Source organism: Callithrix jacchus, chromosome 18 (genome assembly GCF_049354715.1).
Source record: "Callithrix jacchus isolate 240 chromosome 18, calJac240_pri, whole genome shotgun sequence".
NCBI lineage: Eukaryota > Metazoa > Chordata > Mammalia > Primates > Cebidae > Callithrix > Callithrix jacchus.
In genome coordinates this window covers 20,732,742-20,756,500 of record NC_133519.1, presented here as the reverse complement: position 1 = coordinate 20,756,500, position 23,759 = coordinate 20,732,742, and the positions used below count along the sequence as shown (strand labels likewise).

Genomic DNA, 23,759 nt, shown 5'->3' with positions numbered 1-23,759 from the left:
ACAACAGATAGGGAAATGAACTCCATTTCTTGATGATGGAAGTAGATGCAAAGTCGCATTGTAAGGACATGGTTATTTTTGCAATCTATCACATTAGTTCTCTGCTGAAATTCTCGAACTTACGTTTTATTTCCTTGAACATATTAAACATGATTACTTTAAAGTTATGGCTAATAACTCTATTACGTAGATGACCTGCTCACTGGTTTCTATTACCTCTATACTTCTTTTGCTTTTTGGACATGTCTCCTTTTCTTATACTTGTTTATTTTTTATCTCATTTTGGATGTTCTGTACAAAAAATTCTAGAACTAACTCAGTGCTTTGGTCAATGTTATTTTCCTCTAGTATTAACTTATGTTTGCCTCTAGTGGCCGCCGGGTTAGGGCTACTAGAGATTCCAGATCATTAGTTAAATCCAGGGTTGTGATGACTCAGAACTGAGCTACAGTTCTTCTGAGGGCTGTTCATTTCTCTTTCACTGTTACTCTTAGTGTACAGCCCTCTGTGGTCCCAACCCCAAATCTAATGGATTTTAGGTATACCCATTTCCTAACAGGAGGGCCCTGAACTCCATGTTCTCTTAGTTCCTTGAGTTTCATTGTGAGCTCTGCTCAGCTTCTCAGCCTTTGAGCTGCCATTTATGGAATCAGAAGATGCCTCCAGGGAACAACAGAAATGTTGGTCTCCCCTCTCTGAATTTCCTTCTTTCCGATCTTGGCCCCATAATTTTTCACTGCTTTATAAACTCTCTGATAACTTTAACAATGTGCTTTTATATGTTGTTCATTTTTCTTCCAGTTATTTTTAGTGGGAGGATTGGTTAGCGTGTCTTAACCTGGATTTTTATTACATAATTGGAATTCCTTAGATGATTCTTTATCTCCACCATTAAGGGCACGCTGTAGAAGAAAGTATGTTTTATTTCCAGATCGCAAACTCTCTATGTCAGGAACCATGTCTTATACATGCAGAGGCCCTGCCTCTTCAGTGGCTGGATTAGATTTGGACTCAGTAAGGACTGAATAATCGATGAGGACAGTATATATCCTTTTTGTAGGTTTAGTAATGACTTTTTCCGTCCACTTTTGTTCTCAGGATCTTTGTGCAATACTTGGCAAGTTGACTTGTTCTCATAAATAGTGCTAGGACCATGGGAGATGGAGACGCAGATATGCACTGCACAGTCTCTGCTTTTGAGAAACTTTTGGTTTGCTAATGGGCAGAGCCAGTGCAAGTTATAGAAATATAAATGGGAACCCCATGTGTTTTGGGAGCATCAGGATCAAATAAACATATTTCATCAAACAAATAGTATTACAAGTCCTTTAATTATTTACTTAGTCTCCTGAGAAACTGCCAGGGTGAAGCTGTGGCTTGGAGAGAGTGTATTTATAATGCATTGGACATCTGAAAACCCCTCTCTCTCGACTGCTGTCTTTTTAATGGCCTCCATTTTAACAGAGCCACTTGTAAGACTCTCCCCATCTCCTATTCTCTCCTCCAAACCCTCCCTGACCCTCCTCAACTCACCCAGAGACTTTTTAATTTCCTGCATCTGCTGGGCCATGCCACATAGCGTCCTTGCTAAAAATGGCTATAGAACTTCCGGTTTTGTACACTGACTGCACTGAATTGCTCTAGGTTCTCACGCCCCCATATTCGTTAGCTCTCATCTTGATCCCTTGAGAGGGAAGTCCTGGGATCTGCCCGGGAAGTCTAGTTTTATTTTTACAGTTGTTTTCCAGGGAGAAATCCCTGTGGAGACTTTCTGATCACTGGAAAACTGGAAACATTAATGAGTAATGATGACAATTCAATGTGCCAAGTACATGAGAAGAGATTATGAGTTGGGCTCTCTGAGAGTACAGTTGAGGGGCCATGAGTTCAGCTTGGAGGCTTAGTCTTCCTGGGCCTGACCATTCAGAATTTCTGACAGTCACTGCCTGCCATAGTAGTTGCCTCAGCACTATCTGGTGGGAGTCACATTAGATGCGGTGTTTAGAACATTGTGGTTAAGAATTTATCTTCTGAAGCCAAACTGCTGTCTTTACAAAGAGTAAACAAATCAGCTGGGTGCAGTGGCGTGCACCTGTAGTACCAGCTACTAGGGAGGTTGAGGTGGGAGGATCACCTCAAGCCCAGGAGTTCAAGGCTGCAGTGAGCTGTGACTGTGCCACTGCACTTCAGCCTGGGTGACAGAATGAGACCCTGTCTCTAAAAAATGAAACAAAAGAAAACAAAAACATAACACCAAAAGGACTGGGTTTCAGACTCATCATTCTCACTGTGTGATTTAAGCCAGTTACTTAAGTTCTTTCTAACTCAGTTTCCTCACCCATAAAATGGGGATAAGGGTCATTGTTAAGTTAAACAGTTAAAATGTATAAAGTGTGAAACCTGCTTGTCACATACTAAGTACTCAAGTTTTTAGCTATTGGTCTGTAGGATCCTTCAGACCAGGGGCTTAGAGCTTGGTGACAAGGGGAGGCAGATGGAGGGGATTCACTTTAAGTTAACTCCAGGCTCTGGTTCTCCTAGGCTCTGGGCTACTCATACTCATCCCCACCCTATTGGCTTGAGGGAAATCACATCCAGCTGCCCACATTGCTCAGGCCTGACACTCCTCCCACTACCTTCAGCTTGGGTTCTCTTTCCTAGAATGCCAAGTTCCAGCTGACCATGTGGTTAGCATCTCGGGACAGCGTCTTCAGTTACAACCAAGCAGTACACAGATGAAGGTTGAAAGTATTCAATGGAAGATGCAGCTGCCCTCACGTAAGGCATTTAATCAGATATTTCAGTGGGAGAATGGCTCGACGACTATCAATGCTTCCAACGATAGATTCCATTTTGAAATTGAGAACCCAACTCTTCTCATCGAGGCAGCTCAGCCGCAGGACAGTGGCTTCTACTGCCTAGAGGCCACCTATACATCTGGAGAAATTCACAGAGCCACGTTCCAGGTTTCTGTATTTGGTGAGTCTCCAGGACTGCTCATACTGCCCTCTCTGATTCCCATAGGCCTCTAATTTCTGTATTTCCAATGCCTTTCTGATCAGAATCTCTGCTTCCAGATACAATTGAGAAGCCCCGCCTACAGGGGCAGGGGAAGATCCTGGACAGTGGGAGGTGCCAAGTGGCTCTGTCCTGCTTGGTCTCCAGGGATGGCAATGTGACCTATGCTTGGTACAGAGGGAGCAAGCTGATCCAGAGAGCAGGTAACCTCACCTACCTGGAGGAGGTTGACGTTGATGGCCTGCACACATATACCTGCAATGTCAGCAACCCCGTTAGCTGGGAAAGCCACACCCTGAATCTCACTCAAGGTTGTCAGAATGCCCATCAGGGTAAGTGGAACACACTGGGCTATAACAGGGGCTGAAGGTGTGTACCCCAAGACCAGGCTCATGCTCAAGACAGATGTGGTATGAGATAAAATCCCTTGGTCTCCTCTCCCAGTGCCTTGTAGCCCTTCCCCGCGCAGTCCTGGCCTCCAGGCACATGGTTCCTCTAAAGCCAGGCCTATCCGATTCTGGAAAAAAAAATAAAAAAAAATGTTAGCCCTATTTCTTTCTGGGAGATGCAAGTGTTTCCTCTGCAGAGGGAAAGTGTAATTGTTTGCTGAGTGACAGTCCTACAATGGCTTGAACATAATTTTCTTCCTGGGAGAGGCTGATGGAGAACTGTTCTCTTCTCTTGAGTGATAACTTTCCCCAAGCCACATAGTTTGAGAGGTTAACGACACCGTGCAGCAGTAGCCTGGAGCAGGAGCATCACAGTGATCCCAGGGATACCTAGACGAGTTCTTGGGTTGCTTATGCTCACCCTAAGAGTTACCTGTGTTAACTTGGCACAACTTTTTATTAGATAAACAGAAACTTCTTGGGCCAACAACATGGGCATTACATAAAAAATTTTAAAAAAGCATACAGCTCTCATTTGTAAGGAACTTATAGCCAAATTGGGGCAACAAAAATAAGTGCTTCTGGACAACAAAGAAACAAGACTGAGGCAGGCCAGGCGCAGTGGCTCACGCCTGTAATCCCAGCATTTTGGGAGGCTAGGGTGGGTGGATCACGAGGTCAGGAGTTCGAGACCAGTCTGGTCAACATAGTGAAACCCAGTTTCTACTAAAAATACAAGCAATTAGCTGGGCATTGTGGCAGGTGCCTGTAATCCCAGCTCCTCAGAAAGCTGAGTCAGAAGAATTGCTTGAACCCAGGAGGTGGAGATTGCAGTGAGCCGAGATTGTGCCACTGCACCCCAGCACGGGCAGCAGTGCAAGACTCTGTCTCAAAAAAAAAAAAAAACAAAAAAAAAACGAACCAAGAATGAAAGACTGAGGCAATGTGTAGTGACAAGGACACTGGCTTCATCATTCATAGAAGCTCTGTGCTCTCTTAGAGGTCAGGTGTGGTGGCTCATGCCTGTAATCCTGGCACTTTGGGAGGCAGGTAGATCACTTGAGCCCAGGTGTTTGAGACCAGTCTGGACAACATGGCGTAATCCCGTCTCTATTTGAAAAAAAAAAAGAAGAAGAAACTCTGTGATCTCTAGCAGATTCATTGATTCATGAACATCTTTGAGCCTCAATTTCTTTCCCCCTTGGGTAAAATGGGGATGATAATAGGTACCTCACAGGACTGCTGTTAAGAGTAAATGAGACGATGTTTGTAAAGAGCCTTGTCAGTACCTAGGACACTTCATTCCTTTTCCTTTTTCTTGTTGGCTGGATTGTATATCAGGCTACATGTGTGACACAAATGTTTTAAGTAGAAGTTCAAATGAGGAAGACCTATGAAGCCAGGAGTAGTGGAAAAGTGAGATGGAAAACTTGCCTGTACAATGAATATTTTTTGAGTTAAAAGCAAATAAATGGATAAATGTAACATTTGTTGTGCTAGATGCTTTACACGTCCTTCAGTATCCATGGGGGATTGGTTCCAGCACCCACCCCCAACCACAGATGCCAGAATCCACGGATGTTTAAGTCCCTGGCATAAACAGGTGCAGTATTTGCATGTAACCCATGCATATCTTCCTGTATACCTTACTTAAATCATCTCTAGATTAATTGTCCTACCTAATACAATGCAAACACCATTTAAATAGTTGTTATACTGTATTGTTTAGGGAATAATGACAGTATTGTTTAGGGAAAAAAGTCTCTATGTATTCACATGCAATTTCTTTTCCCTGAATATTCTGGATCCACAGTTCATCGAATCCACAGTTGTGGAACTCTAAACTTTGGAGGGTCATGTGATTAACCCCTATAGGTAGAAAACATTATCCCCTTTTACAGGTGAGAAAATCTGAGAGGCTCTTTGAGAGGCCCAGAGAGGTAAAATAAATAGTGCAGAGCTCACAGAGTTAGAATTTGAGCCAGGCCTGTCTGATATTAATATCCATGCCTTGGCATCACTCAGAAGAGGTTACCCAACCGAGCAAAGAGTAAACCTTGACGGTGAGTTCACAGAGTGTGAGGTGATCAACTACACCACAAAAGGAGGGGGTTTTGAGACAGCCTCCCTCAGGCAGGTGAGAAGGAAGAAGAGAGCGAGCTGACGCTCAGTCCTCATGCCTTCTGTATTCCTTAGAATTCAGATTTCGGCCTTTTTTGGTGATCGTCCTGATTCTAAGCACGCTATTGCTTGGCACCCTTGCCTGCTTCTGTGTGTGGAGGAGAAAGAAGAAGGGGAAGCAGTCAGGTGAGTGGAAGGTCCTTGGGGTGGTGCTGCTGCCCGGGGCCTCGGATCTTGTGTCTTGTCCAGTGGGATGTGTCTGGGAGCACAGCATCTCCCTTTCCTCAGGGAGCTTCGGTATATGCGTGTACGTGGTGGGGGAAGGCAAGCAGGCTCCTAGGCTCTCTCTCCCAGTTCATGCCTTCTGATCCCCAATGCGCAGATTTCCCTGCAGGCAGCTGATTTGGGAGGAGGCGTGGCAGGGGCGGTTCGGTTGCCGCCTCTGTGCTCTTTGCGTTTCCTGGGAAGAGCATTAACCATGTAGGCCGGGCACGGTGGCTCAAGTCTGTAATCCCAACACTTTGGGAGGCCGAGGCGGGTGGATCACGAGGTCAAGAGATCGAGACCACCCTGGTCAACGTGGTGAAACCCCGTAAAATACAAAAAATTAGCTGGGCATGGTGGCGCGTGCCTGTAGTCCTAGCTACTCGGGAGACTGAGGCAGAATTGCCTGAACCCAAGAGGCGGAGGTTGCGGTGAGCCGAGATTGCACCATTGCACTCCAGCCTGGGTAACAAGACCGAAACTCTGTCTAAAAAAAAAAAAAGCGCTAACCTACCTCCTTTCTGGAACCTTTCTTAAGGTTTTGCCATTTGGGGCGGAGGTGGGACCTGTTAGAAGCAAAAGCCCTTCTGGAGGTTTCTGCAGCTCTGCTCTTTGTTTTCTTCCTCCCTCAGAGACCAGCACCAAGGAGTTTTTGACAATTTATGAAGATGTCAAGGACCAGAAAACCTGGAGGAATCAAGTATGGCATCCCTGGGGCTGGGGTCTCTCTCAAATGGCCTGGAAGATGCTCTTTCAGTGATGGTTATTCAGAGCTGAGGGACAAAAATGACTGCACAATTGTCCTCTTGATGTGACCCTCAGCCCTTCCCCATCTATCTTTTCTCCGCCTGCTTCCTAGTTATGGTGATGGAGGAAAAGAGGAAACAAAAGGAGCAGAGAAGATGAAAGGGAGGCTGAAGGGGCATCTTGGTGCAGAATTGCACCTGCTGAGAAGAGAATCAGTGGCAGAGGCAGCGTGCTGCTGTGGTATTTGTTGTCAGATCACAAATTCTTTTTCCTAATGAGTCAGGGCTTACTTTCTTGAGTCCCTTTATGGTGACCCAGGCTGGGAAGTGTGACCAGCAAAAGCATAACAGTTTTGTAGCTAGCTCACTGGGCTGCATTCACAGCCTTTTGAGAGAAGAGGCCCGAGCGTGGCTGAGGTACTAGAGAGAGTAACCAGCCTGGCACAAAGCCCATCAGCCTGCGTGTACTCCTCCAGGAGCCTCTCGCCAGCTCTCTGTGGCAGGCAGTGGCCAACTCCACCTGTCATCCAAGAATTAGGAGAGGAGGCAATTGCAGAGGGGCTGCAGATGGCCCCGCTGCTGTGTCCTGCTCCCGGCAGGATGTGGTGACAGGCCCAGGGGAAGCTCTGATGGGGCCCACAGAACTGCTGGCAGGAAGGGGTGGTGAAGTGGGCAGAAGTGTCTTCTTTGCACTGCTCCCGGTGCTCTGCCGTGGAGACCCAGCACCACGCAGGAAGCACGTGTTGGGGAGCTCTTCCGCCCTGGCCATGTGCGTGAGGCCCCATGCGGCCTCACAGAGCAGACAAGCATCCTCTCCCAGGTCTGGCCGGGTTCAGAGGCAGTTAGGGCAGCTTCCTATGCCTGTTTTTTTTTTCTTTTCCCCCTAGCAGTGGCTATTGGGATGTGAAAAATAAAAGGATACTTTTTTTCTCTCACTGCTACAAGACTCTGGTACAAATTCCTGAGAGCATGTGAATCTACCCAGAGCCAATGATGCCCGGGTGCCTGCTACAAATAATCTTTTTTTTTTTTTTTTTTTTTTTCCCAAAAAGAAGATGGCTTGAGATTAGGAGACCATGAGGGGAAAAAATGACTTAGAGCAAAAGAAACCTCTGGGGATTCAGGCCTATTAGCTTACTTCTGACTCAAGGGTTCCTCCCTGTCTGGCCTCAGCTCTCTCTTTATTGTCTCAGGGTTCCAATTTGGAGGTCTCACTTTGAGACCCAGCTCTAATATTTCTAGAAACACTTCACATGAGTCTGGACAGGAGAGAAAAGTATTTTAAAACACAAATAAAGTTATTGACATGGTCAGATGCTCATGACTCTCCAGCCTCTAAGGACAGCTGACAGTTCTCTGCTCCTCTTAGCTTCTTGCTTAGGAGCATAGCTTGCACCTTGCCTGACGAGCCCTGCTGGCCTCCACTGGCTCCCATTAGAGCTCAAACTAGCAATATGCTCACTGAGAAGCGGCCAGCAGCATGAAATACCTCCACCACTGATTTCCTAAGGGGCAGGAACAAGGAAAGGGGAGCACAAAGAGCTGCTCCCTGCTTTGGCCCTTGGGTTCAAGGCTGCACCCAGCACTGTAGCTTCCCAGGGGACTGGCTTGAAGCCAAGGGCAAGGTGGCCTCGAAGATGATCTAGAGAAGGCTTAACTGTGTTTGGTCTTTGAAATGTTTAAACCTGAATTTCAGTGCTCTGAGGAAAGGCTCGGATAACAGCCCGACTCAGAGCTCTGCAAGGAAGGGTTTCTAAGTCACTAAAGGAAAGGCAGTGGCAGCATTCTCGCTGGGCAGGGTTGCTGGGATCCCTCACACCTAGGTGGTCCCTTGCTCCCGATACTGACGGCTTCACTGCAGACTGCTCTTCTTCCTGTCTCTCCCCATCCTGGGAGGGTCAATGACTCTCCTCAGTCCTGCCACCTCCCTCCCAGCCTCCTGAAAGCCTCTCTTCTTTGTGCTGTTTTCCCCTGCTCAGTCTAAATCTGCACAGACCCAGATGTCTGCTCATGTTGCCCCATTTCTATTTCTTGTGCAGGTGCAGGAGCAGACTTTTCTTGGAGAGGGGACCTCCATCTACTCTATGATCCAGTCCCAGGTACCTCTCCGCCTTCTCCAGTCCATTCCGTACCTATCTCTGGGGCTTCCTAATGCTCCCCCACAAAACTCACACCCTTGAATGGTAGAATAAGATCTTTGTGCTCCTGGAATCCAGAAGACAGCTTGGGTTCAACTGCATTCACACATTATTGGAAAAGATCAGTGTGGTTCTGGAGCATCTTAACACAGCTGGGAAGCCTGAGGTGGGCATTCCTTCGTCTGTGCCTGGTGCAAGGTCTGGCCCAGATAAAGTCTGTGGGAGCAGAAACCTGGTTAGGGGACTCGCTGTCTGCTTTCTCGCCCTGCTGCTGCTTCCCACACTTGGCAACCTTATACTTTTTATCCCTATTCCCTGTTATATTCAGTTTCAGGAAAGGATGAATCTGTATGGATTGGTCCCTTTTATCTTATCATGACTTAGCAATAATGTCCATTTTCTTTTCTTCTTTAAAAAAATTTATTGTTTAGAGACAAGGTCTCTTTATTTATTATTATTATTATTATTTTCTTGAGAAGGCGTCTTACTCTGTCACCCAGGCTGGAGTCCAATGGCACAATCTCAGCTCACTGCAACCTCTGCTTCCTGGATTCAAGCTATTCTCCAGTCTCAGCCTTCCGAGTAGTTGGGATTACAGGCACGTGCCACCATGCCTAGCTAATTTTTTCTATTTTTTTTTTTTAGTAGACGCGGGTTTCACCATGTTGGCCAGGCTGGTCTCGAACTCCTGACCTTGTGATCTGCCCGCCTCAGCCTCCCAAAATGCTGGGGATTACAGGTGTGAGCCATCATGCACAAACTTATTTCCATAGGTTTTTTGGGAACAGGTGGTATTTGGTTACATGAGTAAGTTCTTTAGCAGTGATTTGTGAGATTTTGGTGCAGCCATCACGAGACAGGGTCTCATTTTCTCTACTTGGCTAAGTGCAGTGGTAGAATCATAGATTACTACAGCCTGGACTTCCCGGCCTTAAGTGATCCTCCCACCTCAGCCTCCTGGGGTAGGTAGGACTACAGGTATGCGCCACTGTGCCTGATTGTATTTTCTTACTAAATCTTACAAAACAGCCTCATGAAATAGTTCTAATACTTTACATACGGTCTACATTCCATATCACAATGATGAAACTGAGACTCAGGCCAACTGATATCTCAAGGCCACATAGCTAGGTAGTGGTAAAGCTGAGCCAAAGGATTGTTGAGTCTCCACTGCCCTTCTTCATACTCCACCTCTAATATTCTAGGATTACAGAAATTCATCGATAAACTGGAGAAACATCCTCTAATACTGACAGCTAAAATGACATTGATAGCCCAGGCTGGGACATCGCTCCCAAGGGAAACACTGCCTCCTGGTGGCCGGTAATAAAAAACTTTCTGATAAAAATGGCTTAAAAAAAATTGAGACCCGAAACAGCACCATCTTCAGTTTGGTGGTTGAGCTGCGGGGCAAAGAAAATCTGATTATAAGAGTAATTGATATCCGCCAGTTCTCTGATTTTAGCCACATTGAACGCCAACGAGAGGAATTTGAATCAGTGCAAGAAAGGGCTCCTCTCAGACTATGGTGTTGAGTGAGAATGAGCGTCCTCCTCCGGAGCATCTTAAAAGGAGGATTGTTACCTGATAGAGGACACCTGGTTCAGGTCCAGGGAAGGAAGGCACGTTGTCAAAGAGCGGCATTGAGGTGTTGAGGAAAGAGCCCAGGAGAGTCTTGGGTTTGAATTCTGCTTCTACACACTGCGTGACTTGGCTCTTTATCCTTTTGGAGCCTCATTTGTGGCATGGAACAAATTATGATCATTCTTATTTGATAGGAGTGTTAAAAGAGTTAGAGGAGAGCCCAGATGCGGTGTCTCACGCCTGTAATCCCAGCACTTTGGGAGGCTGAGGTAGGAGGATCACGAGGTCAGTAGCTTGAAACCAGCCAGGCCAACATGGTGAACCCTGTCTCCACTAAAAATACAAAAATTAGCTGGGGCGTGGTGGTGGGTGCCTGTAATCCCAGCACTCAGGAGGCTGAGGCAGGAGAATCGCTTGAACCCAGGAGTCGGAGGTTGCAGTGACCTGAGATTGAGCCCTGGCACTCCAGCATAGACAATACAGTGAGACTCCGTTTCCAAAAAAAAGTTAGAGGAGAATACCCATATAAAATAAATCCTCAACAAGCATCATGAAATCCTATCATGAATGAGACAGCAAGATTAGCACTCAAGTTGTCTGACCTCCTGGCTGATCCAGGGCTCTTCTCACCAAAACTTGAAGCTTCCATCTGGGCAGGCTTAGGGTGGAGGGATGGAAGAGATGACTTTCATAGGGTTGTGCTGGATCTGTGCTTCTGAAATGGTTTTATTTCTCTTCTCATTAGACTTCTACTTCCACATCACAAGAATCTGCATTTACATTATATTCATTAGTTCAGCCTTCCAGGAAGGTGAGTCTCTTCCTGTGGTGGTGGTGGGATGCATTGATGCAGATGTATTTTGCATGTGTTTGCAGAGAGCGTGTGTGCACATCCTAGCCAGTTGTTCTTCATTGTGTGTATCTGAGTAGCATCTGTTAAATGACTGTATTTAAATGTCAATGGGCCAATGAGAAATGCTTTTCTGGGTCTGTCTGGAGAAAAATAACAGTTTCTAGACTAAGAGAACAGATTAGGGCCGGTCGCGGTGACTCAGGCCTATAATCCCAGCACTGTGGGAGGCCAAGGCGAGTGGATCACGTGGTCAAGAGATCGAAACCATCCTGGTCAATGAGGTGAAACCCCATCTCTACTAAAAATACAAAAAATTAGCTGGGCATGGTGGCGCGCGCCTGTAATCCCAGCTACTCGGGAGGCTGAGACAGGAGAATTGCCTGAACCCAGAAGGCGGAGGTTGCCGTGAGCCGAGATCGTGCCATTGCACTCCAGTCTGGGTAACAACAGCGAAACTCCGTCTCAAAACAAACAAAAAAAAAAAAAGAGAGAGAGAGAGAACAGACTAAATGACTTTTTGGAGTTTCTGTGGGAAATAAAGGACAATCAGAGATAGAAAGGAGGTGCTTTGCGCAGACAGACTATAGGGTACTTAGTAGGTCAGCTGAGGCTGTGGTGAGAGATACTGGAGGGCTTTGCAAAGCAGGGCATATTGCCTGGAGCTGGAGGAATGCACTGCATCGAGAGAGACACAATGCTGACCTTCAGGGACCAGACAGAGGTTCTGGCCAGTCAGTCACCTGCTGCTAGAGGCCTCTAGAATGGGGCACCCCCTCCTGGTGTACTGAAATCCTCCTCCAGGCTGAGCTCATAGCTCTCTTTGTACTTGGAACCAGAGTTGGGTAACCTGGAACCCATGGTCATTGTTTTTCTCTGGTGTAGAAGGGGATGGGAGGAGTGGTGTTCCCAAGGCTGGAGCCACAGTATGAAGCCATAAAGCCTTAACATGGCAGCACGGGAAGTTGGGAGTCCACACAACTGTGGAAGCCCATGCAGATCAGGGACCACAGGTTTGAAGGGTTTAGGACAGATTTTCAGACTTTTCATTCAACCTCCTTCCAATAAGACATTCACCCTACTTGGATCCCGTCATGAGAGAGATTTATTTTTAATTGTATGCTCCAATATCAGGCCATATGTTCACAGTCACCATGTTCATGGGCTTTGGGATATGAAAACTCTAGAATGTGCCTCTGAAGTCTAGTGTCCTTGGGTTGGCAATTATTTATTATATGCCTGAATTGTTTACACTGGGGTGTGTGTGTGCCATGTGTTGAAGAGATACATGGTTTGGGGCAGCATTTGTATTAGGATTGCCTGAGGGATATGTGTTTGTGTGTGCGTGCACTGGGGGAATATGTGTGTATATGTATATATATATATATATATAGACACACACACATATATGCATGGGTTTTAGGTGTATGTGAGTATGGAACGCTAAATTCTGATTTTGGTTCAAAAACATCATATTACAGGCAAGTACTGTATATTGTGTCTCCCCTGGAGATCACATACACCATTGTTTGCTTCTGGGGTGAGAAATTCTATTCATTTTCCGGCTGAGAGTACCTCAGAATTTTTCTAGGCTCTGAGTCTCTTTTGGGACCTCTCGCATCACTTAGGAGTGGGAGAGTGCTTACCTTGAAGTTAAACATTCTTTACCCTCTGAATTTCTAGTCTGGATCCAGGAAGAGGAACCACAGCCCTTCCTTCAATAGAACTGTGCATGAAGAGGTAAGATCTGGAACACCTCAATGGGTTTCGTGTCTGTGGCACAGCCCTGAAATCTAGCCATGAAAGGATATGCTTAGGAAAATGTCATCCACACGTCTCAGTGTTGTAGGGAATTTAGAGATCTTCCAATGCAAGTCTTTGTTTTAGAGATGAAGACAGTAAAGGCCAAGGAGAATTAGGGTCTATCCCAAGGTTATATTGTGTGTTTAGATATGATGCTTATTGGTCAGCTTGGCTTCTCAGTTAGGGCTGTCTCCAAGTGAGTTCCCCAGCTGTGGGACACAAATATCTCTGCTTTCCAGGAATGGTTGGGGGAGGGGTCAAAGAGGGGAAGATAAAGGACTCTAAACCATTTTCTAAATTTAGCAAGTCTTTGGGAGCCATTCCAGGACATAGGTGATCTTCATCTTCTGAAGGGGTGGACGCTGTTCAAAGATGACCACTGAGCCTGGTGGCTGAATTTGTTCCCATCAGGGCATTTGGGGACTGGAAAGGAGGGAGTCAACATTTCTTGGGGGTTTATTATGGATAATGTAGCCCTCCAGTGTCTTCACATGGATTGTTTCATGTAATCCTCACAGAATGCTACAAGATAGGTATAATTAGACTTTCCATTTATACTCAAAGAAATTAAGGCATGGAAAGCATCCCCCAACCCCCTCTCTACCCATTAGCCTCATACTACAACTGAGCCTCCCCACCTGTGGTCCAGTAAAGCTGCTGCCATTGGTCACAAGGGAAGGGTGGGTGGCTGCCTGCTGGGATTCCTGGCACTTCCGGTGTTCCTGGCTATCACCCAACATTGAAGCCAGCTAGACAGCCTAGGGTCACAGAGGGCACTGTGTAGACCCAGGCAGTTTGGGAGGTCATGAAAAAGCATGTGCCATTAAGAGAGCACTGGAATTGGAGCCAGAAGAATTCAAGTCCCTCCTGCACTTCCCACTACTCACGGACTCTGAGTAATTTGTTTTACCACTGTGAGCTTCATTTTTTAAATTCATAAAATGGGGATGGCAATAATTCATCCCCCACAGGATAGTTGTAAGGACCTCCCACTGGGAGGGTCTGAAGTTTTTCCTTTTCTTTTGCAGATTAGAGTGAGTCAACCTAAAGCTCGGAACCCTGCTCGATTGAGCCGCAAAGAACTGGAGAACTTTGACGTGTATTCCTAGTTGCTGCAGCTATTCTTACTTTTCTCAGCATCTGCTTTGGGAATTGGCACAGTGGATGATGGCACAGGAGTCTCTATAGAACAGTTCCTAGTCTGAAGAGGATATGGAAATTTGTTCTCATTATATATTTTGTTTTGAAAATGATGTCTAACAGCCATTCTAAGAGCAAGGCTGTTAAAGAATGTCTTCCAATTTACAGATCAGACATGGATGGTGGAGGGGTTAGGTTGTTCACAAAAGGCCACATTACAAGTATCTGTGGTCTAGGAAGTGCTATATAAGTGGTGTTATTGGCATTGAGATTCCCTCCACCTGATTTTCAGGCTGTTTCTTGTCTTCTTTTCTCCCCAATCTGGACTGACTGCATTTCTAGACTTTCCCCAGGCCCAGGCCCATCTTCCAAAACAAGAGGAAGGAAAGATAATGGTGACTCTGCAGGAGAGGAAACATCCCTCCTCTGACAGCCCGGACTATCTGGCTGTGAGCTGGCTGGCAGGTTCTGCATGGGGGCCAGGGCCTGGGCTGTACTCAGTCGCAGAGAAAAACCTTTCCCCGTGCATCTCACACCTTTACCTCTGGCCAGCTGGCCACCAGGGGGAGTGGGCAGAAGGGAGGGTGATGGTGCAAAGCAAGCCCATCTCTGAGTAGAGAAACTACCCAGAGCACATGTGGACCTGGTAACTGGGTGCTGAGACCAGCTTTGTCCATGGTATGATGTTTGATTTACAAAGACACATTGTTAGAAATCCATTTTGGCTTCTTCATAGAAGTGGCTTCCCAGAGGAAGATTCCTCTCAGAAGCCATGTTCTATTTAAGCTCTGAGTCCTCGTGATTGTGCCCCATGGTGCACACTGAAGGGAAGGCTCAGACAGCCGAGGATGAACATGGGGCAGTTGGAATCTAGCCACTATTATGGGCTCAGGCCAGACACTTCAACAAGGATGTGGGGAGAAGGGCTGAGACTCTGGCTGAGCCCAGGACAGGGCGAACTGAGAGAGGACATACTCAGAGACCCCAACAGGTGATACTGCACAGAGCCTAGTTCTTCAATTGCCTACCCTGTATCTAACATGTGAGTTTCATATAAAACTGTGGTATCATGCAGATGCAGCCTGAATTTCTTGCCTAAATTAAATTTGCGTATCCTCTCCATACCCTGCATTTTTATTCTCTATAGCAGCCAAAGGGCACTTATGGGCCATCCATAAACACATGTCTGTTTGAATACTGCTGCAGAAGGTCTGGCTTCCTGGTGAGCTGGCAGTGTCCTTCAGCCCTGTTCCCACTGGGACAGCAGAGTACCAGACACCAGGGGCCACTCCACCTTGTGAAGGAGAGCCAAGGCACGCGCTTGCTCACACCCTGCAGGATCCCTCTTCCCTTAGGCTGTGCTGCTGGCCAGGCTGACTTCCTCCTGGAGCGAAGTGTGGACAGACAACATCTTAAAGCAAGTGTGAAGATTAAAAACCAGGGAAATACATTCGGAAGGAGTCTGGGGGTCCGAGGCAGGTACCGGTAGTTGAGTTGCAGAGTCAAGGAATTCAGTGAGTAGAGGCAACAGGAAATGACTGGGGTCAGAAACAGTCCAGATGAACACCAGGGACACTGACTATTGACTGTTACTGGCCTTTCCTGTGTCCTGCATAGATCTTGAACTGGCCAGCTTTATTTAAGGAGGAGAAGAGACCCTATGGGCCAGGGCTTTTGAAGATGCTGTGTTCTAGAATGTAAGATGTACAACACCATCATGTTATGTGTCTGATTGTTGAGCTTCCATAATAATGCCTCACAAAGATAATTATCCATGCAACAAGCCAGTCAATGAACAAGCAGTAATTAAGCTCTTTCTGTGTATGAAACACTGCCTGAACCCCTGGGAGTACTCACTGCAGGGGACAGAAGCCAGACTGACTCCAGGCCCATGTGCAGGAGAGCATGACGGAAGAAGTACACCGTTAAATGACCTGGATGGGCTGCAAGGTGATGGTAACAGAAATGTACGCTAGAGTATCACGAATATGTCAAGTATAGTGCATCTCACAGGCAGGTGAGAGGGCAGGTGAAGAGAGATACTGTGGGTATTCTGTATCCAGACTGGGCAATAAGGAGGGAAGTCCTTTTGGGTAAATGTGGGAAACTTATTTGAAACAGGCGTTTTAAGCACCTTTATGAAAGAGTGAAAGAGTTTTTAAACATTTTAAGAACCTTTATGAAATAGTGAAAGAATTTTTAAAACACACATATGGTTTAAAAACTCCAGCAGTGCAAAAATTGTGCAGTAAAAAATGTCTCTTTCCCAACTTGAGATTCCCGGTGTCTCCCTAGAGGCAGCCACTAATGTTTTATATTTATTTCCAAAGTTTTTCTATGGCTGTGTAAGCATGTATATGTAAATTTTTTCTTTTCTTTCTTTCTTTTTTTTTTTCTTGAGACAAAGTCTTGCCCTGTTGCCAAGGCTGGAGTGCAGTGACATGATCTCTGCTCACTGCAACTTCCACCTCCCGGGTTCAAGTGATTCTCCTGCCTCAGCCTCCTGAGGAGTTGGGATTACAGGCACACACCACCATGCCCAGTTAATATTTTTTGTATTTTTATTAGAGACAGAGTTTCACCATGTTGGCCAGGCTGGTCTTGAACTCCTGACCTCAAGTGAACTGCCCGCCTCAGCCCCCCAAAGTACAGGCGTGAGCCACTGTGCCTGGCCAACATGCATTTTTTGTTTTTTAAATCCAACTGGTAGCATACAATACACATGGTCCTGAACTTTCTTTTTTCCACTCCACAATGTGTCTTAGAGCCCCTTCCATATTAGCACCCATGAGTCTTTGCTTTCTTTTCCAGTGGCAGGGTTTGCCATTGCAGTGGTATACAATCGTATATGTAACTGGATTCTCACTGAATGGACGTTTAGGTTATTTCCTGCCTTTTATTTTGAATAACACTGCAGTGAGCATGATTTTACGTACGTCTTGTGTCATGTGTGACAGTTCTCTTGTGTTCATTTCAGCAGTGTTGAGAAGATGGTGTAAAGGACAGCTGGCACAGGCCCCTCAGCAACATTTGACCAGCCTTGGCAGAGTTTCAAGGAGGAAACGCTATGAATGTGTGAGGACACAAATAGGGCAAAGACATTGGAAGCCCGTAAACTCCAAGAAGGAGCCTGTGTTCGAATTATTAACGGGCTTGGGAGGCCTTGAGTGTGAGAAGGACGGGGAGGGGCCACATCTAGGCATCTCTGAGACACTGAAGGAATATCCGAGGCGCTTCTGTCTGTGAGCCCCAGACCCCCTGAGGTCCAGCCAACTCTCCAACCCCAGGGTCCCAGGAGAGAGGCAGCAGCTGCTTTTCCTTTCAGGTGGAATTTTCATAGGTAGGACTTTCAGGAATCTTAAGATCATCCTGTTGTCGTGGTGGCACCACCTGTGAGCAAAAAAAAAAAAAAAAACCCACGTGAGAATATGATTAATAAAGCCTTGGAAGAATGAGGCTGATGAAAGAGGAAGGCAAGGCCAAGCTATGACCGGTCCATCCCACAGAGGAAGAATCCTGTGTGGTGGCCCAGGAATGGCACAATCGACCAACCTGATTGATTGATTGAGCCAAGCATTTACGGAGGCTCCTAATGAGAAAGGCAGGGGGCTGGACTCTCTGCAAGGCCAATACGAGACAGTTTAGTGCAACAAATCCAGGGGATACAAAAATGACAATCAAGGAAGGGCCTTGCTCTCTGAAGCCACTGTCAAATGATTCCAATCTCTGCCCTAGCTGAAGAAACAGAACAAACATTTATATGAAAATAATGTAGATGGCAGAGGTTAAGTTCCAAAGCAATGGTCCAGACCATTAGACCCCAAGCTTTTCCAAGGGTTCTTGGGCTCCCCTGTCTGAGAGTGTTCAGGGAATGCTCTAAAGAGCAGACCAGCTCTGTGCTGACTGACCCAGAGGAGTGGGAGGTTAGGTACTAGCAACAGCTTGGGGATAGCATAAACCTTTGAGATACTGTGCAGAGGGGTATATCAGAAACAACTAAAGTAGGTTTGAGAATTTCCGGACCAAGTAGGCAATAATGGCCTTCAGAGATCCAGAACCAGGCCGGGCGCAGTGGCTCACACCTATAATCCCAGCACTTTGGGAGGCTGAGACGGGTGGATCACAAGGTCAAGAGATTGAGACCATCCTGGTCAACATGGTGAAACCCCGTCTCTACTAAAAATACAAAAATTAGCTGGGCATGGTGGTGCGTGCCTGTGGTCCCAGCTACTTGGGAGGCTGAGGCAGGAGAATTGCTTGAACCAGGAGATAGGGGTTGCGGTGAGCCGAGATGGCGCCATTGCACTCCAGCCTGGGTAACAAGAGCGAAACTCAGTCTCAAAAAAAAAAAAAAGAAAAAGAGATCCAGAACCCAAATTCCTGGTCCTGACAATTCTGAAGACAAGGGATGTATTTGTCAAGAGTTGGCTCAAGAAATGCATTGATTTCCACTTACACTATAGGGGAGGTGGTTTCGGGGGTCTCAAGTCTCCAGGGTAGTGTGGGTGCTTTGTGGGACTGACTAGCCATGTGGTGGCCATTCTGAAACTCAGAGCAGGGACTGACATTCGTGACTTTAAGTCTGAGCCAAACACAAAGGGCCAGGCCAGGGTAGAAAGCAGTTCTGGGAATGCTGTGAACAGCACAGATTTGGCCTCAGGTTCCAAGGCAAAGTCTCTAGCTGGCTAAGTATTAGACTACTATCTAGAAGTCAGGATGAGGCAATGGTTGAACTAAACTGCGCATTCCACCAAGTGTTTACTGAGCAAATTCTATCCATCTTTTAAGGCCCAATCCAAATTCCTTTTTTACGAAGTCTTTCCTCTTTACCACAGTGCAATGATGTCCCCTGCCTTCAATGTCTGAAAAAGCTCTTAGGAACTGTGCATACAATTTATTAAGTAGTCAAGTGCAGTTGACCCTTAACCCATTTCTGCAGGAGGTTGCAATTTTTTTAATTTTTGCATGACTGAAAAATCAGACCTTGGCAATGACCTCGAGCAGTAGGATATAAAATAATTCCTACATGCTTAGCGTTCCAATAATGGAACACTAGGCATAAATGAAACATGTTTGAACTGCATGGCCACTTATACATGGATTTTTTTTCAATAAACATTATACTGAGTGTGCCTGCCTCTCTGCCTCCCTTTTTACCTCCTCTACCTCTTTTCCTCTACCACTCTTGAGAGAGCAAGGCCAACCCTTCCTCTTCCTCCTCAGCCTACTCAAAGTGAAGGTGAAGATGAAGACCTTTACTATGATCCAATTCCACTTAATGAATAGTAAACATATTTATCTTCCTTATGTTTTTCTTAATAATTTATTTTCTCTAGCTTACTTTATTGTAAAAATACAGTATATAATACATATAACATGTAAAATATGTGTTAATCGAATGTTTATGTCTTTGGTAAGGCTTCTGGTCAACAGTAGGCTATTAGTACTTAAGTTATGGAGAGCCAACGTTATATAATGATTTTTGACTGCATGGGGTGGGGTCGGCATCCCTAAACCCCTGCATTGTTCAAGGCTCAACTGTAGTGTTTTCTTTTCTTTCTTTTTTTTTTTTTTGAGATGGAGTTTCCCTCCTGTTGCCCAGGCTGGGTAACAATGGTGCCCAGGCAATGGTGCCATCTTGGCTCACTGTAAACCTCCACCTCTCAGGTTCAAGCAATTCTTCTGCCTCAGCCTCCCAAGTAGCTGGGATTACAGGTGCCCAGAACCATGCCCAGCTAATTTTTATAGTTTTAGTAAAGATGGGGTTTCACCTTGTTGGCCAGGCTGGTCTTGAACTCCTGACCTCAAGTGATCCACCCACCTCAACCTCCCAAAGTGTTGAGATTACAGGCGTGAGCCACTACGCTTGCTGAGGGTTTTTTTTTTTTTTAACTTTTTTGGACTATGTTACAGGAAGGGAATTTGGGGGACATTTGAAAGCAAAAGTGTGAATGGACCCTATGTTTTCAGGAAAGTGAAAATTGAGTGGACAGTTAGTCAGATCAAGATGAATTATTTAAGATTACTCAGGATTATCTTAAAACTCCTCATGGTTCTCAATACTGGAACTTCCAACTTCTATCTATGTGACCTTAGGCAAAATTCACTTCTTTGAATCGCAGCTTCTTCACCTATAAAATGTGGTTGACAACACTTTTCTAGCGGTCAGAGGAGAATGTATGTCAATGTATCGTATCTGTAAGACTTTATATTAAAGTAGGTTAGTTATTATTATCATTATGATTATTTAATGGTAAATTCTACCTGTGAGGGATTTTTTTTTTTTTTTTGAGACATGGTCTACCTCTGTCACCTAGGATGGAGTTCAGTGGCATGATCTTGGCTCACTGCAACCTCAAATTCCCCAGCTCAAGCAATCCTCTTACCTCAGCATCCCAAGTAGCCAGGAAACCAGGTGTGCACCAGCATGCCCGGGTAATTTTTTAGAATTTTTTATAAAAACGGGGTTTCACCATGTTGCCCAGGCTGGAAATTGTTTAAACACTAGAATAAAACCAATGTATTGTAGGTAATGGCTTATTTTCCAAAAATTCTTGATGTTAAATTGTTGGCTAATTTTCAATGGTTTTGAGAAGTTGCCATTTATGTAGATTGGGATTAGGGTTAGAGATAGAGTTGGAAATCTACCAGACCCTACCTTGTTTGAGTTTATAACCTGTTATTCAGGTCAGTGTTGAAAATAACCAACATGAGATATTATTACTTTTTTTTTTTTTGAGATGGAGTTTCAAAAAACTCCAGCCTGTTGTTACCCAGGCTGGAGTGCAATGGCACGATCTCGGCTCACCGCAACCTCCGCCTCCTGGGTTCAGGCAATTCTCCTACCTCAGCCTCTTGAGTAGCTGGGATTACAGGCACGTGCCGCCATGCCCAGCTAATTTTTTGTATTTTTAGTAGAGATGGGGTTTCACCATGTTGACCAGGTTGGTCTCGATCTCTTGACCTCGTGATCCACCCGCCTCGGCCTCCCAAAGTGCTGGGATTACAGGCTTGAGCCACGGCACCCGGCTCCTACATGAGATATTATTAAATTAATTCGAATGTTCAGCCTTTGGTCACACAGACATCAGGAACATTTGTTTACCCATCTCTGTTGACCACAGAATGTATCTGGAGAGTGCATAGTGGGTAGAATTTAAGATCCTCAGCCATGGGAATCTAGGATTTCCACTTCAAAGGGTCTAAAAAATAGTTCCTCACTCTGTGGGCCTTGGGATACAGAGAAAGTTGTTCTCACCGTCTGAGGTTTCTGTATGGACAAGTAGATTGTGGCTGAGCTCTCTTCCTTCTGAGAAGCCGGGGTCTTTCCCTATAACAGACCAACAGCAGATGAGCCCTAATGACTACCTGAGAGCTTTTCAGTTTTACCTTCAACCCTGGAGGAGAGGGGACGCCCCCAGCTTCCCGTCTCACATGGAGAGTGGGAGCTGCCTTAGTGCAGTGGAGACAGTGCCTCTGATTCCAACACCTTCTTTATTACTGGCCCAGGAATGAGAGTGGAGGGACAAATCCCTTGTTCCACACGATCCCAAAGTTTGTTAAACATGGACACAGTCATGAGTCCCTGTCCATATGCCCCTAGTCCTGTTTCCAGGCCCCAGCCCCCAGTTTGGGGGAATTAGTCATCATGAGCTTGGATGCCCCTAGACATGGGAGGAGAAGGAAACTGTATTGATCAGAAGGGCTCACCTGTAAGTTGAAGGACACTTGTGCATATACTGTGTTCTCTCCAACCACAGACTCAACTTCTGTGACGTACGGAGTGACGAGATTATAGTCTGCTTTGGCCTCTGGGGCTGAGTCATGTTCGGCACCCTCCTGGGTGACCTGGTTATACACCCTGTCTCTCCCATTGATGGACTTGTGCATCTCAGGCCTGTCGTCATCCTCCTCAGTTGTGGTGTTGCTGTCAGAGCTGCTGTCTGAAGTGGGCCTGGGCTGTGGCCTGGCAGGCCCGGTGGGAGGGTCCAGCTTCTCATATCCTTGGGGAAGCATGCGGTATAGGGTGTGGTCAGCTGTGGGTTCTGGAACACATGGTACACGGCTGATGAAAGTGTACCAACCCCACCTCTCTCCTGCCTGGCTGCAAGGCCCCAGCCTGCTTGATGCCTGCATTAGATGAGGCCTAGAGAACTGAAGGAGACTGTTTTTTCCTGTCTTCCCTTGGGGACTGGGGGGTTCCATTCCACTCTTCTTTCCTCCTTCCTTTCAAACATTCATTTATTCACTCATTTGATAAATATTAAATATGACATGTGACAGACTTAGCAACTCTTTGGTCGTATGGGATAAACCATGAAAAGCATCATGACAGGTAATCTGGGGAAATACGAAGATAAGCTAGACCTGGTCCTGGAGGAGCACCCTGTCTAGCTGGGGAGTCGGGTGCATGTGTAAACCAATAATGTAAGGCCAGCTTTGCCAAGTGTCCCATGAAACATATGAGGAAAGCACAGAGTTGAGCGGAGATGACTCTGGTTAGGGAAGCAGAGAGGAACTCATGAAGGTGGCAGGACTGAGGTGGGTCTTGAATAAGGATTCAATATTTTGATGAGTGGGAGGGTATTCTTCGTGAAGGGAGCAGCATGATTAGAGGCAGGTGTACAACCTGGAGCAATCTCCTTTTTGGAAAGTATGATATGAAAAATACGTAGCAATTGTAATGGCCAGGGCTTAGGCAATCAGTGTGGTGAACACTGGTGTGGTGGATGCACTGTGAGGGCTGGCGTGGAATGCTGAATGGATATACTGTGAGGGCTGGTGTGGCACATGGGGTGAATGTCAACCCTGCCTGTGGGGTACATCGTGTAGCCCATTTTGATATAGGAGTTAAGAAGAAATTACTTAGGTAGATAGTAAGGGTATGGGAGTCCTCTCCTAGCTCTGGTGACCATCTCTAAGGGGTCTGTCTTGATTTTTGTTTCTATGTCACCTTCCTTTTCAAACTTTAATGGACAAATGGATCACTTATGGATCTTGTCAAAATACAGGTTTGAAATCAGTATTCTGGGGTGGTGCCCAAGATTCTGTATTTTTTTTTTTTTTGAGACAGAGTCTTACCCTGTCACCAGGCTATAGTACAGTGGCGTGATCTTGGCTCACTGCAATCTCCACCTCCCAGGTTAAACCAATTCTCATGCCTCAGTTTCCCGAGTAGCTGGGATTACAGGCATGCGCCACCAGGCCCAGTTAATTTTTTCTGCTTTTAGTAGAGACGGGGTTTCACTTTGTTGGCCAGGCTGGTCTTGAACTCCTGGCCTCAAGTAATCCACCTGCCTCAGCCTCCCAAAGTGCTGGGGTTGCAGGTGTAAGCTATGGTGCCTGGTCAGATTTTGCATTTCTAACAAGCTTCCTGGGTGATGCCCATATTGCTGGCCAGCAGACCACACTTTGAGCAACAAGACTTTAGAGCTTCCATTTGGACTAGGGACCCCAAAGCCTGTGTCATGGGTGACGTTACCTGGTGTGTCAGCTGGGTCCTCAGCTTGGCTGGAACAGAGGGCTGGGACTGAATATGAGAAACCACAGAGAAGGTTTATTAAGAGAGCTGTGAGGCAAGAGGTGCCTTTCATTCTGTGAGAGTCAAATGAGAAGAGGAGAGCTTTCGGGGGACATAGACAGGGAAAAGGCTTCAGGAAGGAGGATGAACCCTAATGTGAAGCCAGGCTTGTGGGAAGGGGTGGCC

The 23,759-nt window shown here is 46.1% G+C and overlaps 2 protein-coding genes across 18 annotated transcripts in view; one reads left to right on the top strand and one right to left on the bottom strand.

Annotated features, from left to right (window-relative positions):
• Positions 1-15,175, top strand: part of CD244 (CD244 molecule) — a 32,971-nt gene extending 17,796 nt beyond the window's left edge. Inside the window, exons 2-9 of one of the 4 annotated variants that reach the window (XM_008984756.3) lie at positions 2,662-2,979; positions 3,078-3,221; positions 5,604-5,714; positions 6,425-6,492; positions 8,578-8,637; positions 11,006-11,071; positions 12,794-12,850; positions 13,942-15,175. In XM_008984756.3, the coding sequence (XP_008983004.1) occupies positions 2,662-2,979; positions 3,078-3,221; positions 5,604-5,714; positions 6,425-6,492; positions 8,578-8,637; positions 11,006-11,071; positions 12,794-12,850; positions 13,942-14,022 (905 nt within the window). In that variant the 3' untranslated portion in view covers positions 14,023-15,175. Of the gene's footprint in view, positions 1-2,661; positions 2,980-3,062; positions 3,351-5,603; positions 5,715-6,424; positions 6,493-8,577; positions 8,638-11,005; positions 11,072-12,793; positions 12,851-13,941 lie in introns of all 4 variants that reach the window. The other 3 variants (XM_008984755.3, XM_035279430.2, XM_035279429.2) reach the window with 3 other exon arrangements.
• Positions 15,176-16,591: 1,416 nt separating this feature from the next.
• LY9 (lymphocyte antigen 9) overlaps positions 16,592-23,759 on the bottom strand; it is a 34,711-nt gene continuing 27,543 nt past the window's right edge. For 6 of the 14 annotated variants that reach the window (XM_008984752.5, XM_078356116.1, XM_008984747.5 and 3 more), the window contains 4 exons: positions 23,535-23,582; positions 21,764-22,098; positions 21,312-21,383; positions 16,592-17,443 (listed from right to left, as the gene is read on the bottom strand). In XM_008984752.5, coding sequence (XP_008983000.4) covers positions 17,375-17,443; positions 21,312-21,383; positions 21,764-22,098; positions 23,535-23,582 — 524 coding nt within the window. In that variant the 3' untranslated portion in view covers positions 16,592-17,374. The remainder of the gene's footprint in view (positions 17,444-21,311; positions 21,384-21,763; positions 22,099-23,534; positions 23,583-23,759) is intronic. The other 8 variants (XM_078356112.1, XM_008984748.5, XM_078356111.1 and 5 more) reach the window with 3 other exon arrangements.